This window comes from Acanthopagrus latus, chromosome 7 (genome assembly GCF_904848185.1).
Source record: "Acanthopagrus latus isolate v.2019 chromosome 7, fAcaLat1.1, whole genome shotgun sequence".
NCBI classification, from domain to species: Eukaryota; Metazoa; Chordata; class Actinopteri; order Spariformes; family Sparidae; genus Acanthopagrus; species Acanthopagrus latus.
Genome location: NC_051045.1, coordinates 12,324,210 through 12,339,140, shown reverse-complemented (window position 1 = coordinate 12,339,140; position 14,931 = coordinate 12,324,210). Strand labels below are relative to the sequence as shown.

Below are 14,931 nucleotides of genomic sequence, written 5' to 3'. Positions count from 1 at the left end.
AATGTTTTACTCTGTGTTTCTTCGCAACAGTTCCCTAGGGCCACTGTAAATGAAACAATATCTCTGTTGTTTTTGTTCTGATCTGTATCCCCGCCTCCCCTCTGAGGCCTGCTTGTATTTGTGTTTTTTGGAGGTATGTTTATGTAGTACACATGGTAAATCTGTGCCTCGAGCTTGTCTTCAGGAGCTGCTACTCAGAGATTAAAGACCTCAACATGGCATGCCATCAGTGCGCTTGAGCAACATGGTTGAAACCAGAATGTGCTGTGCTCCTCACCGTATGTCTTCCTCACTGGCGAAGATGATGACTGCCCGCGAGTGCTGCGTTTCCAACAGCTGTTGGATGGCTTTGTCATAATCCTCCAGTTTGGGGTTGTGGGGAATCTTCAAAGACTGGGCGATGCAGATTCCACCTTTTTAATGGGAAAGGAGTATGAAACGATCAGGCCTCTGGGTTGATCTGACACGTTCACTCACGCGTATACAAAGATATATGCACATACACAAAAGCCTCGGGTCACAATAGCTGCTTTCCTTCCAATGGAAATGGAAAACACACGTACACAATAGCAGGTCTTTGATGATGCTGTCATGTGCGCTACAGTGTCTAAATGATAGTCTTACAGTGTATACATTTACATTTTGGCAATGATCTGAAAACCACAGCAGCGTGCAATATAACACTCAGACTGCGCCCTCCGACTGAACACCAGAATCATTCCGCAGAGTGGGAGAGTTATGAACAGATCGGCAGTAACAGATTCAATGGTCCACTTCAACAGGGACATAAAGCTACAGATTTCACATTATGGATTCCTGAAAATCCAACAGAGTGCCATCGACTTTTCATTTAAAGTCATTATCAAACATCTCTTGTTGGACCCAGAACCAATCAGATAGTACAGCCGGCGATAACAAACAAAGAGGATATTAATACTGACAATAAATCATTCTCAGACAGGTCACCGCTAATGAGTTTGTACACGATGACAGGGACTGATTGCTTCCGTGCTTTACTAAATACTTGCTAGACATTTGGCACAGTATATTATTACAATTGACTTTTAGCAGTTTCCCAGGTATTGTTGTGTTGAGGGTTATATACAACTCATTATCGGGTAGAGGAGCTAAATTATATCTCGCAAAGAAGAATAACAGAGTTTTGCTTCACTCTGGTATGGTAATGATAGGTGTGGAGGACAAGCTAACCTCGGAGCCACTTTGGATGAACAGATAATATGATCACCTGTGCAATAAAACATCTTCACTACTGTAGGCCTAGACTTGAGGCAGTAGCCTGTGTCAACAGCGAAGCTCTACCCAAACCAATTAAAATTTCTCCCACTCAAGCGTTTTAATAGCCTACCCAATAACCTTTCAGTTCAAGTTTCCCTGAGTAGACAGAGAAATGGAGGGAAAAGGAATCTCCTAATTGCCAGTCTCCTCAGGCTCATTACTTTGATATAAACAGCTTTTAGCTGGCAGATCACACATCTCCAGTCGCGGTTTACTGTGGCATTTCTAAAGGCAGAAGATAGCGGAATGACAACTGCTGAACCTCCTCCTAACCATCCATTTTTCAAGTATCAGCAGGCAGAATTAGGAATGTTTCATAATGCTAGAAAACATCCTGGATGAGCCAAAAGACCTCTGGGATGGCTGCTGTTATCCTCCCTAAGTGGACTAAACATAAAAATGGAGATCCCGCAAATGGCCTATCTGTTGCTTAAGGGTTTGTGGTATCCTGTTAAAATGAAACGTGCTCGCTGTCATTTGTGCTGAGCAGCCAGCGTTGTGGGTCTCCTAGGGACGACACTAAAGCTTCAGTTTCAGTGCAGCGATTTCGGTTGATTTCATCCAGAAAGCCTCTGGTACGACATACTTTAAGGTTTCTGTTTCTAGGAAACACTAGCACTGTATAATATCTGATCGTGGCGTGTTAGCAGCACCTTTCAGTTCCAGGTATCACACAGGTTAATTCTTGAAAGGAAAAAAAGGGAAAAACTGTCTTTTTTTGCTGAGAATTTAAATCTCATGAAAATGCATTAACTCAACTTGGAAAAGAAAAAAAAACCCTGCAGGCTCGTGTGAAGAGTTATATTATGGACAAAGATATATTATAGGTCACAACAGTCGATAATATAGTCAGAGACCACAGGAACCACTGATGAAGATTAGAAGCATTTGGAGCAGATCCCATCTTAAGAGAGAGAGAAAGAGCACCAGAACTGAACACGCTGCAGTTTTTAGACTGCCCTACAGTCTGCGGACCAGCAGCTAAATTATTGAATGCCCGCAGAATACCTCATCTGTCCTCAGTCAGGTGGTCAGTCAGTCAGTTTGTCAGGGAGGCAGGTATGATGGAAGTAAGTATTGTATCTGTGCTTCCAGAGTGCTGCGCTGTGGGTTGGACCGCCCTCACCTGTCACCAGAAGGTACCGTGTGGACTTGAAAGAGTCCTTCACTCAGACAATGGGTTTATAGAAGAGCTGCATGTCTGTCTTGGCTATAGATATTTGATGTGAGGAAGATGAATGTCACGCTCTGAGAAAAGAGAGTGTTTTACTCCAGCTCATTGAAGTCTTATCCAAGAAATGGGACTGTATAGAAATACAGCTCTGGCTGCCTCTTAAGTCACCATTATGCTTGATCACAACCGCTTTGTCAAATGGTGGAACAGCACTGGAAACCCACCGCCACCTATCTGATGGAGGCAATTTAAATGGGAACAACTAAGTGCAACACTGTGAAAGCCTTTCAGGAGAGGCTATCACAAAATGTGCTCCATTATCCTCATGTTTAAACGATTCTGAATAGCAAGACACTATTTTTGCCTTCCAATGTGGTCAGTAGGGTTGGGCTTATGGCAAATATTTCAAACCAGTATGTTATTTAGCTAAAAACTGAACCAGTAGTACCAAACCTTACCACTTGGTGTTGTATGTGACTCGCCTCAGAGCTTGTCTACAATCCATCAGGACAACTGTGACACATCATGTTTTTAATCCTCACAACCATTCAACATAGCTTTTCTTATCGTAATCTAAGATCAACAACATAAAACAAGACTTTAGCCTAGATCACGTTCAGATGGCACAGCTATATTTCAAGTGTTAATGTTACCCTTGCAAGTCAGTGAGTAGAGAGCCTTGTCAAGAAATTAATATTTGCTGTCCACTTGATTGGTATAGAACATATTCACACAGCGGCCAATTTCCCATATTGTCACGCTAAACAAAAAAATTGTTGTCATTTTACAGCATCCAGATTGATCAGTGACTGAAAAGATGATGGACAGTGAAAATCTGGAGGGACATCGTGCCACATTTCTGGGTAAAAGAACATTTTTGATAACCCACTTGTTCCCACTGGAGCTAAAATTGGCGTATAACCACTTCCAAATGAGCATGACCATTTGACAGCATTGCACAATATGACAGCAGAGGCAAATTCATTCTGAAGTATCAATGCTCATCCTTAGCAGGCATCTCTTGCCAGTCTCCTCATGCCACACAAAACACTCACTGTTAAAGCGCTCAGAACACTCTTTTGTGTTGGATGTAATCTGTATGAGCGTAACACAGAAATATGTGATCCGCTGAATGTCACATAACTCTACTGACTAAAGCAGAACATTTCTGAGGTCGGGTGAAGAAATGGCAAGACAGCTAAAACATATAGGTTATCAAATATGTTGTTTTACCTTGAAATATGGCCCTACATCCTTACAGAAATTCACTAAATATTGTCTTGACAGATGGTGATCAATCGGAAGGCACTGAAATGGTAATGGTTTTTCAGATTCCATATATTTATATGACTTTTAGCGTAGAACACTGCAGTATGACTTTATATCCTCTGGAGAACTGCATTTGAGCTTTCCCTGAGCGTGATCATCTCAGAGGAAGATGGGCGCTGTGTTCTATGTTCTATACTGCTTGCGTTTGCATTAACAGCATTAAAGTAAAGTAACTGGAGCGGATCAAAATGAGCTTTTGTACTTAAGTATTGTAGTGTGTAACATATAATCAGCATCGACTCATTACTGATGTTGTTAGCAGCCTTGCGTGCACAATTACACAGTGCACAGTTACATTACATCATAACACAAGGTTAGCGTTAGGCTAATCCGCTACCTCCTGCTACGCATCAAATCAAAACAGTTTAACACTGGACCTGACTGGGAAAAAAAGGTGTTTTGACTCCTGACAGTCAGGAGTGTGAAAAGAAAATGTCTGAGAATATAAATACCAAAAGGGGAAAATATTTGCTCACATTAGAAAATGTGCCAGTGTGTGACACTGAAAGTTTAAGCTGCACTTAATTCATTTAACCTCTAATCTTACAACATAATATCAAACCTATATGCACCGTGAACCCCTACCCTCTGCCCCACATTTGATTAATATATCAAAGACAGCTTAATGATCACGATGGCCAAATTCATCAGGCTCTCGGAAGTTCCCTGCTTATCTGTCTGAGTGCCATAGGTCATGCACTGCATTAACTGCTTCAATTATTCATCCTCTATGCCCTCGATTCTGAAAATGCACTCCAGGGCGAGGAATCCTACTTCCCCATCTTGCTTAGTAAAATACAAATCCTTTTAAATTAGAGGCTCTTGATGGATTCGACCCCCAAACCAAAACCTCCAGGGGATCCATAATGCCGCAATTATATTTATCACCTCAGCAGTCACAAGGCAGACCTGCTCTCCCTAGAGTCTCCATGCATGAACATGTGGGCGCACATCAAAATGGGCTGACATGCAGCCGACATTTATATTGTACTTTTGTGCGCCCTTCCTTATACTCTGTGTCTTTCAATGTCAAAATGCCACGCGCAAGTAACATGGACAATTTTCAACAGTGTTTGCAGATATATCAGGCTTCCTCCCCCAATTCTCTCCTACTGCTGAATATGAGTTCTATGTTATACTGGTACATTTATTTCCCCCCTTACAGTGTCAGACTGAATCCAAGAACGCATTGTGCTAGCAACTCGCTGCAATCAATTCCACAGTGATACTTTGTGGGTGGTTTTCCTCAAATGCAAGCCTTTTTATCAAATGGGAAAACTGAACTCCATCGCTCTGGCCTGAGTCCAGACAGACACAGAAAAATACAAACAAGATTAATCTCTGCCAGCTTCACCTGCAGCCAGGATGAAGGTGCACAATGGAGCAGTGCCTAAGCAGGAGAGAGAAAGCAGAGCAACAAATTGCAATACACATATATATATATGTATCTATATATATGTGTGTGTGAGTGTGTGTGTGTATATACGTGTGCGTGCGTGCGTGCGTGCGTGCGTGCACGTAGAAGAAAAAGAGAAGAGATCAATACAGGCTGGCCATCACTCCAGTCTCAGCTTGGGGTAATGGGCAGCCATATTGCATTAGTCCGCTAGATGGTTCTCCTTGAAGTGGTGAAGCGAGAATCCTCGTAATGCATCTGACATTTCACTGCAGCCAAACAGAGCAGCCACAAAAAAAAAAAAAAAACGAATCGTGGCCTCGAGGATCAACTTGCATCGAGACTAAAACATCCACCAAACAATGTAGTTGTTGTTCCGCAGCTTAGCGATTTCTTAAAAAGCATGTGTGTTTAATATATCTTATGGTATTTTCCAAATATTCTCTATTTCTGTATTCTCTAAGATGTGTGCTTTTTATGCCGTGTTCAAATTTATTCCAGGCAGTTCTGCTGCAGAACTACTGCCTTTGAATGAGACCTGTGAATATACAGTTATGCTATTACATAAATAATGTGTTTATTAAAGATAAGATGCCTTGGGTACGGGAGGCTTTCCTTCAGAGGAAATAATTCCCATTTGTATACAAATACAGAATATTGCAAAGTGACTGCAGCTCGGTAGCAGCAAGATGAGTCAACAACAATAATGGCTTATAATTTCATACTCTTCGTGTAGCTGTTCAAAAGTCGTAATAATATCAGTGTGTTTACTGCTCTTTGCATAAGGGAAAAAAAAGATATATCAGGGGTAAAATGCATCTGAGAAAAAACAGCTGAAAGAGACTGTTAATCACAGGAGGGAAGATGAATTAAACTTTCAAAATAAGCCTTAAATCAGGATTTTTCCGTATTCGCTCCTGCACAGGCTACTTTCTCTTCCTCCCTCTGTCGGGTGAAATTTCACAGCTACAAACAGCGTCTTAAAGTTTTAATGAGTGATTACACTGGACACAAATGCACATGGATCAAATATTAATGCTTGCTGGACTTGTGATCGGTGCCTGTGGGATATCATTAGCCCTCGTCATTTTCAAGGTTTCCGCACATTAGTCTGTTAGAAGAGACAGCGATCACTCCCTGCAGATTCACGGGAAATGGACTGGGATCCAGTGAGGTTCAGGTGAAAGTTGCAATAGATTTGTCGAGAGTTCCATGGATGTGCCGTCATGAATCATGGAGTGGGTGATTTTTGCATTCCAGCACAACATTCCTCTGAAAGTGATTTTTTCACAAAGGTGCAAAAGTGATTGGGGTCCTGAACACAAATACTGCCACCTCTTGTGTGTAGAAAAGGTTCTTGTATTCATAGTCAGTTGTTTCAAACTGATTGCAATAAACTGTAGAAATGTGTACCTTTCCTCATCTTGCAGACAGATTGGAAAGTCTCTACCGCACAGCTCAAAAGTGGCGCACAACAAACCATATGATGTGACAAAGATAGTCGACACAATGTGTCGTATAGCAACTGAGTGTCTCCAGGCGACAGTGACAGCTGCTGATACTCATGTACCACCACATGCCATCAGCATGCAAGTGGAAAATACAGGTGAGTCAAGCAAGTGCCCAATTTTCAGCCCAGTTGGAGGCAAAACCGCAACAACTTGTCTGAATGCAAATTTTGGTTGTAAGCACTCTTCAAAATAACCTAATCTAAATCTAACCTCCCAATGCCCAAATGTAAACTTAATAATGCTGCTGTTAAGCCTGGGAAAAGGATCATTGCCACTTTAAACAATCACCATTAATGTTACATTACAGGACCCAGCAAACAGGACTGGTTCTAATAGCTTGTTTTCTAGACCATTCAGCGGTTCGTCTCTCTCTGTTTAATCATTTGGTGTCTGAGAGAAATGTCTGGAGACATTCACTGAAGAAGGCCAGCTCCTTTTCAAAAAAGGCTAAATATTTAAAAACCCTGCTGCCTCTTGCACACCACCAGACCAGAGCAGTTTGAACCGACTGACCACAAAACTGACTGACCATCATTATCAGCCCTGTACTCTCACTAGCAGAGATAAAAAATGAGGCTGACTGAAACAGAAAAGGCAGAGTGTAAAACAAAACTCGTGTCTCCCAAATGACCAGTTGGCAGACCGATCTCCCTCCTCTCTGTTGACTAAAGAGATGACATCAGACATTTCCAAACAATCCTCATTTAACTGTGCACGCAGCAAAATAATCTAAAATGGTTACGTTTAAAAAAAGAGTGGGTACATGCAACGCTCATTATTGTGACATGGAATCCTCTCTACAAGCTGTTTCTCTACATTTCCAGTAACACTCAACAACTCACAGGGGGACTGAGGCTGAAGTTGCCAAACAGATCAATAATTCATCCACCGAAAACAGATTTTTACGACGAATTGCAAATGCAAAACTGATCTTCCTCTAGCGAAAAATTTCCAGTGTATGTTTACATCAGACAAACAAATAAAGGATTAAGATTCTGTTTTGTGCCCATCATTGGTCGCCATTCTTTACCTGCTTCTTTGGAGAGCTGTGTGAAGGCCTCCACTCCCTTTTCTCCATAACTGCCCTCCGAGGCAATGGTGGAGACATAAGACCAGCCCAGGGCTCGGATAATGTCCACCATGGCCTGGGCCTGGAACGAGTCTGGAGGAACCACCCGGGAGAAAAAGTCGTAGCGCCTGTCGTCACTCAACTCCGGGGCTGTGGACGCGTAGCTGATCTGCGGGATCTGGAAGAGAAGAAGGGAAGGGAATGTTAAAGTCAGCTGTTAGTAACTATCCTGGTGCAGCATCTTAGGCAGTTGCTCAAGTTATCGCTCTAAAAACATTGTGCAGATGTGTCAGAAATCAGGTCCACAATATGCCCTCATTTTAGTGAAAACAATGGAATTAATAAAAGTGGTGTCCACGGCATGCACGCTGCATTTTTGCTAGCGATCCAAGAATATTTGTCTCAGGTGATAGATGCAAACATTTCCACACCTGCCAGGGTCAGCTGTATTTTCAGCACAGAGGAAAGTCATTCTTAGAAATATGCTTATTCACATTCCTGCTGCAAGTTAGAAGAGACGATTGAAAACACATTTCATTTCTGCTCCTGGCGAAGAAATGGTCCAGAATATGACCCGGTTTTAAACTGCTACTTTGCGTTTTTACACTTAAACAAACGAGATACCAAGTGTTAATTAATGAGCTCTAGTGTTGCTGACAGGCAGATTATTTTACCTTTGGGCAGTCCCAGGCTAGCTGTTGTTTCCAGGCTTTGTGTTAAGCTAAGCTAATTGCTGCAGGTTGTATCTTTACATTGAACGAACAGAGGGCAGTATCAAACTTTTAGCTCTTGGCAAGAAAGCTACTGTTTGTCCCAAAACATCACACTACTCTTTTAATACCAACATTAATTTTACTTCACAGCTTCATTTTTTTTTTTTTTTACCTGACAACTTTCCCATGGTTCTCACTCATATAAACAAAACAACAAATGAGGGATACACTGTTCATATGTTTCACATTTTCTCTTCAATTATTCATCTAAGAATATATTCATATTATGTAATGGCATATTTCACATATCCTTTAATAGGACTGTTACCCGAGCAACCGGCTCTGCTGTCACTTTCTTCTTTCTTAACATATCACGGAAGAATCTTATTACAGAAATCTCTTTGCAACACTTTTTTAAACTAGCAGCACAGCCTTGTATAAGCACTCTCTCAGACGTCCCACCTGGTGAGACCCACTCTGTTTTCATCACCATGCAGCACATCCAAATATAAAAGAATTCAGTGGCTGTGCTACTTTTTGTCTCTTCCATTTCATCCTGTATGATCTACAGAGGTAAACAGCACAGCTAAGCTCACATGAAACCGACTCTGTAGTCTGTGTAGCTCTGGCCTTTTATGAAACTTTCAACCACATCTCAAGGTCTTTTTTAGGAGGATGGAGTGCTCAAAAGACCTAAGTCACATGGCAGCCATTTTGCAAGTTGTATAAACATAGGAACACTGACAAATGTTTTGACATTTCGCTACTTCCTGATTGATCAACATCTGAAAAGACAACAGTGAAGATTAGGAGAGACATGGGCCATATTTAAAGTTAAAACAACACGTTTCTGTTGCCTAACATTAGCATTCAGCTACTTCCTAGCAAACATTACTGTTTGAAAATGTTACATGATGTGATGGGAAGCTGTAAATTAATCCTTAAGACTAAACACGCATCTATGACACATTCATTTAGACCTGTAAATAAAAAGTATTGGATGTAATCTAACAATAATGTTAGCGAGAAGGTGGTTAAATGCTAATGTTTGCTAAAGGGTTATCAAATATGTTGTTTACCTCTAAATATTTACATTTAGGCGCTTTTGTCCAAAGGATTTACAATGAGTACATTTGTCACAAGAGAGAAACCACAACATAACACCATCAATAGAGTAAAAAGAAAAATATAAATAACTGTTAAGCTGCTGCTGCTGTTTATCAGATATAATATAGATTTTCATTATCCATTCACTTTTAAATCGCTGATCAATCACGTAGAATTGAAATAATCAAGATTTGTCAGATTCCCCACATTTTCCATGACTTCTAACCTGGTAACACAGCAACATAAGATTTTAGTGAATTCCCAAGCTGAGCATGACCTCGTAGGTAAATGCTGCATGTGAACCTTTGTGAGACCCAAGTTGAAATTTCCTGTCACAAATATAATCTATATTAAAAAATGTAAGTTATGGTCCATTTACAAGCCTTTCTAGGGCTTCCTCTGCTTTCAGGTCTTTGAACAAAGGACTCGTAATGTGACAGCTGAGCTAAGCTCAAGAATGAACCTTCGTGGGGAATTTGTGAACTTAAGTTGGATGTGTTGACTACTTTCTGCAGCATAACCAGACATAATTACCACTACCATCATCCACAGCTTACACATACTCTACTATCAACTTAACGGTGGACATATAGATAACAGAGTCCTTTATATCGACATACAACAGGCTATATCAATCAGACTCTTTGGAAAGATGCAACTTAGTCACTCTTTTAAATGTTCAAGAAACTCCTTAATAGCCTGCAGGTGTTCTTCTTGCCCCCGAACACCTCTTCAAATTGCTCAGGATTCTTGAGCAAAGTAAGCGGTATTTGCGATGGAAACGCTCATTGGTGAGTTGGCTGTCTGCTCCCTTATGCTTCTACTGGGTTAACATTTACGCCTCTGAACGAACTTTGGTGACTCTTGTAGAGGCCTCATCAGTTTGTTTTTATGTGCTAATTAGAAAAGGTTAGCATGCTAAGACACCTCACACCTGCTTTGCGTTAGTATATTGTCACTGTGAGCATTTTAGCAAAGCACCACTTTAACCAAATGATTACTCCATCTTCAGATAGAACTCCAAGAAACTTTAGAGGGTTGACTGCTTACAAAGTCAGTGGGAAAATCACACAGGATGGTGCGAGTTGTGAGTTAGTAGTAAACATTGAATATGTTTCCATGTGAGTCAAATGAATCTGTTTTATACAGACATGAGAGGACAAAGGATGCAGACAGGAAAGAAATAGAACAAAGAACCAAGGTCTCTGGTGTGAGGCTAGACTGAACAAAAACAGGAACGTTCCACTCCCACAGACACAATCAGTATGCCAGTTGTTACCTAACTAGCTTACTAGTTAACGTCTGAAGAACTGGTACGACATTGGCCATAAACATCAATAGTTCAGTTGTCACTGGCCACTTTTAGGCCCAATTTCAATACACCGCTTGCCCCTACTGCTAATCTCTGGTCGTATCAATGTACATACAAGCATAAAGCAATGCTTAGCCTATAAATCACCGCTAATGGCCAGTAGTCAATGAAGTGGTACTGTTTTTTGATTCAAAGTGTGAAGTTGTGAACACATTGCAGTGTCCACCTCCATCAGATAAATGGCAAATGGCACCGTGATAATATCAGGATTGAACCACAGCTGAAACCACAGCTGAAGTTTAATAAATGGCATCAGTGACAACTGATGGAGTATGAGGGTCTTGAAGGTCAGCCCCATTTGATAGTTTGAGATTTTAACCGTTAAAATTGGAAATGGGATCGAGTCTTATTTTTGTTTCATACAAGCTAAAAGAAATGTAGGAAGCAGGATCAATCAAACTGACTGCATTCAGGAGCACTTAAACTAAAACATCAAACCCACAGTATAAACTAAATTACTTGATAAAGGGATTCAGTATTACTTTGTTCACAAGGCTGCATGATAAAGGCCTTAACATCCCAGCAAAGTGTATTTAAGGCTTTGAAACTGCAATCCCAACTGGCTGCATGTCTGGGATCAAAATGGCTACCTCCCAGACAGGTGGATGCACAAGCAAGGTCAGACATCATTTTCTCTTGAACCCTGTGCAGAACCTCATCACGCAGTCTAATCTAAGCACTGTATGAGTGCCATCCATTTCTGTTAGAGTGATCAAAAGGAGCCGGACACTGGGGAAACACAGGAATGAGGACACAGCAGCTCGCTGATGGGATTGCTTCAACTCACGGAGTGTGAGTTATAGCTTTGACCCACAACTCAAAGGGAGTCAACCGCACAAAGCAGACAAATTGAGGAGCAGATGAAGAGGTCAAGCTCAAGATGACTCAATATGTTTCAAGTTACCAAAAAAAGAAACCAACTACAAAAAAGCAAACAAAAGAAAAATCACAAAATCCTTGATTCAATTCAACAAATTCACCAGCAGGAATGCTGCTGCGACGTCACAGGTTAAATCACTTCAGGGCTGCCTAAATTGAGTGTACTGGGTCAAAGAGGGAAAACAGCACAGTGATGGAAACGCAAAAGCAAGAGGGATTTGCATTTAAAAAGACTCCACTTTCCAAAAAGCGAAGCCTCTATTTTTGAACATTTCAAATGGGACGTATCTTAACAGAGCTGCTGTAGTAATACTACAGAGTCAAAAGGTGTTATAGGTTTGTTCAATCGTGTTCTATCTTCGCCCCAGCTGGAAACCGAAAGCCGCCTGAACATTTGTCTCTCTGGAGCTCACTGCTGCAGGGAACCATTTAAGATGGCGGTGTCTTCTTACTTTATGCCAGGCGTGTACCCTGTTGATATAATTTCTCCACTTCTTATTCCCCAGGAATCTACACCTCCTTGAAGTACACACATTAACGTTTTCAGCCGGTGCTTTTTTAATTACCATTTTGACCTCCAGGTAACAAACGTGCTAAATCTTGATTGAGAAAACGCTGAGGTGTGAGGATTAAACTAACTGGAGCTGCGATACAAGGAGATGCTGACTAACTTATGATTAGAATCTAAGACACCTTTGTAATTTTCCTCTTTGGTCGCTCATGGGCTAAAGTGAAACGCGAGTTAGAAATTCAACCATCTCTATGTAATAACTGACTTGAAATCTTTTGAACATGATGTCTTCCTCTGTAAAAGCACAAGAAACAAAGTTTAGCTTTTCCACTTGACTTGCATGATTGATTGCCAGAATGATTTCAGCCAAATAAGCTCTTGTTGCAACAAATTGCAGCAGAGTTGATAGTGTAGAGATAATAAGGTGGAGAGAATGGGTATTTCATCAACATTTTTTAATCATTTTTCTGTAAATAATTAGTTTGGAATGAGCGGAGGATTACTTTGTCATAATCCTTCATCTATATTTGGAAATTGCACGTCTCACAGTTCCACTTGACACTGCTTGTAAAAATCCATACATTTTTATTTCACCTATCCGGGGGGTGGGGCCGTGTCAGTGTTCCAGATCTTCCAGCAATTTCCAGCTTCTCCTAGGGATTCCTGAGGCATTCCAAGGCCAGATAAGACTTAAAACTTGAAATATATAACATGGCATGGCATTGCAATTGACAAGATGCTCCACGCTCCAGTGGCAAAAAAAAAAAAAAAAAGTTAAAAGGTGATGGGGACGCCTGCAAGCAGTAAACATCCACTACAGTGGTCATGAACCGATTATGAGCAACAGAATTCCGGCCAAGAAAGAATGATTAATGATGCCCCCTTTCAGTATCACAATTACCCAGAGCTGATGTCTGGCACCTGTCATCTGTAGTATAGATCAAAGTTAGGATTGCTGAGGGTAATCGCCTCGCTTGCTCTTGAATGTATCTGAGCTGACAGGATCGATGGAAGGAAAACACAGAGGTCTGTTATAGGGGACACTATTTTATTGATTTACCACCACAAAGTGCTACGGCCGCCCTGAATAAAAATCTGTTGCTGATGTCCAAAGAAGGTTAAGAAAAAAGAAAGGATGGGGTGGGAGGTGGCAGGTACAGGGAGGAGGGTGGCAATCTGCTTACTGACATTAAATGAGACTTTCAACCTGGGTGTTTAAGAGGAAAGTTGACTTAGCGAGGTTGTGCAAAGGTTAGACACGTTCACAGTAAGCGAGAATGCCAGGTGAAGTTAATTAGAGCGCCCTGGCCTTTCCGTTGTTTTCACATACAGCAGCAGCAGCCCACAAGCACCATGGGCAGCTCTAAAGGAAGGTGAGAGACTGTAATGTCGGTGCTTTAACCGTCCTGCTCCGCTAATGTGGAGGTGATGGTTCTGACTAGCTGAGAGCAATACTTGAGATACAGCTTGCTGTGCCGCTCTGCCCTGTATTTTCTCTCATACGCTTGATGCGAAAAGAAATGTTATTTGAAGAGAAAAAGGCAGCATATGGCGCACCGCGACTCTCAGTTGGGGTAACGGCGACCATCTATCCTTGCCATCTGAGAGGAGGAGAATCCGCAGATATGACACGACAGGTTGTCTCCACAGAAAACAGAGGGCTGTGACAGTCGCTGGGTGTTTTAAACAGAAACAAAGGCCATCTTTCAAACACAGGGCAGGCAGCACTGAGTCGACGCCATCAGTGTCAAAAAATTAGGCACAGAAAACTAGAGTGTGGTCCGGACTGGGTTTGGTACCCATTAATCCAAAAGGCGACACTCAAAAACATTGCCGCAAATGAACTGTGAGTGGCAGAGCTGAAATGTTTCCCATGAATGGTTTTAACTGTAGTGCGGGGAGCCAGCCAGTTTCTGTTGCAGGGATCCCTGTGCCTCGATTTGCTGCATGATTGGCTTCTAAGTATATCTTGACATCAGTCAGCTCCACTCGGCTGTTTGCAACAATCTCCACAGTGATGGCGGAAATGACAGCGGGTTCTGACAGACCAGAATCAAACCCCACGCAGTCTGTGGCCGGACGCCAATGCACAGATTGTCCTGGTGACACCAGCACAATGACATGCACACACAAACTCTATGTATGTTCCTGTGAACTAGCCAAGAGGCCATTTTGAGCATAATTCAGAAACTGCACTCCCCCACCCATAATGGGATAAATATTTGCTCACAAAAAATATCCCCAGTCAGAAGATTTATTTGTGGCTCCACTGCTCAGCGTTGTAAACCCGCAGCGGTCGATATCCTATAAACAAAATAATACAGTACAATAAACGGGGCTATAAAGATATTGAGCAGTTCTCAATTTTTACATCTTTCCTGCTAAATCAAGGCTCAGAAGCTCGTCAATGAGAGGCGGATCAGACAGCCATCGGTTTGTATTCAGACAGCAGTGCCATTTGTTAGCAGGGCAGAGGTAATGACTGTGTCCGTACATGCAACCCCAGGCTGGGCTTTGGTAATCTCTCTTCACCAGAGCATGGCGCTGCCAACACAGCCGAGGAGGCAGGGAGGA

General features: G+C 41.8%; 1 protein-coding gene across 6 annotated transcripts in view; it reads right to left on the bottom strand.

Moving 5' to 3' along the window:
- LOC119023090 (metabotropic glutamate receptor 7-like) overlaps window positions 1–14,931 on the bottom strand; it is a 116,847-nt gene that overhangs the window by 32,871 nt on the left and 69,045 nt on the right. For all 6 annotated transcript variants that reach the window (XM_037104753.1, XM_037104754.1, XM_037104751.1 and 3 more), the window contains 2 exons: window positions 7,737–7,953; window positions 278–413 (listed from right to left, as the gene is read on the bottom strand). In XM_037104753.1, coding sequence (XP_036960648.1) covers window positions 278–413; window positions 7,737–7,848 — 248 coding nt within the window. In that variant the 5' untranslated portion in view covers window positions 7,849–7,953. The remainder of the gene's footprint in view (window positions 1–277; window positions 414–7,736; window positions 7,954–14,931) is intronic.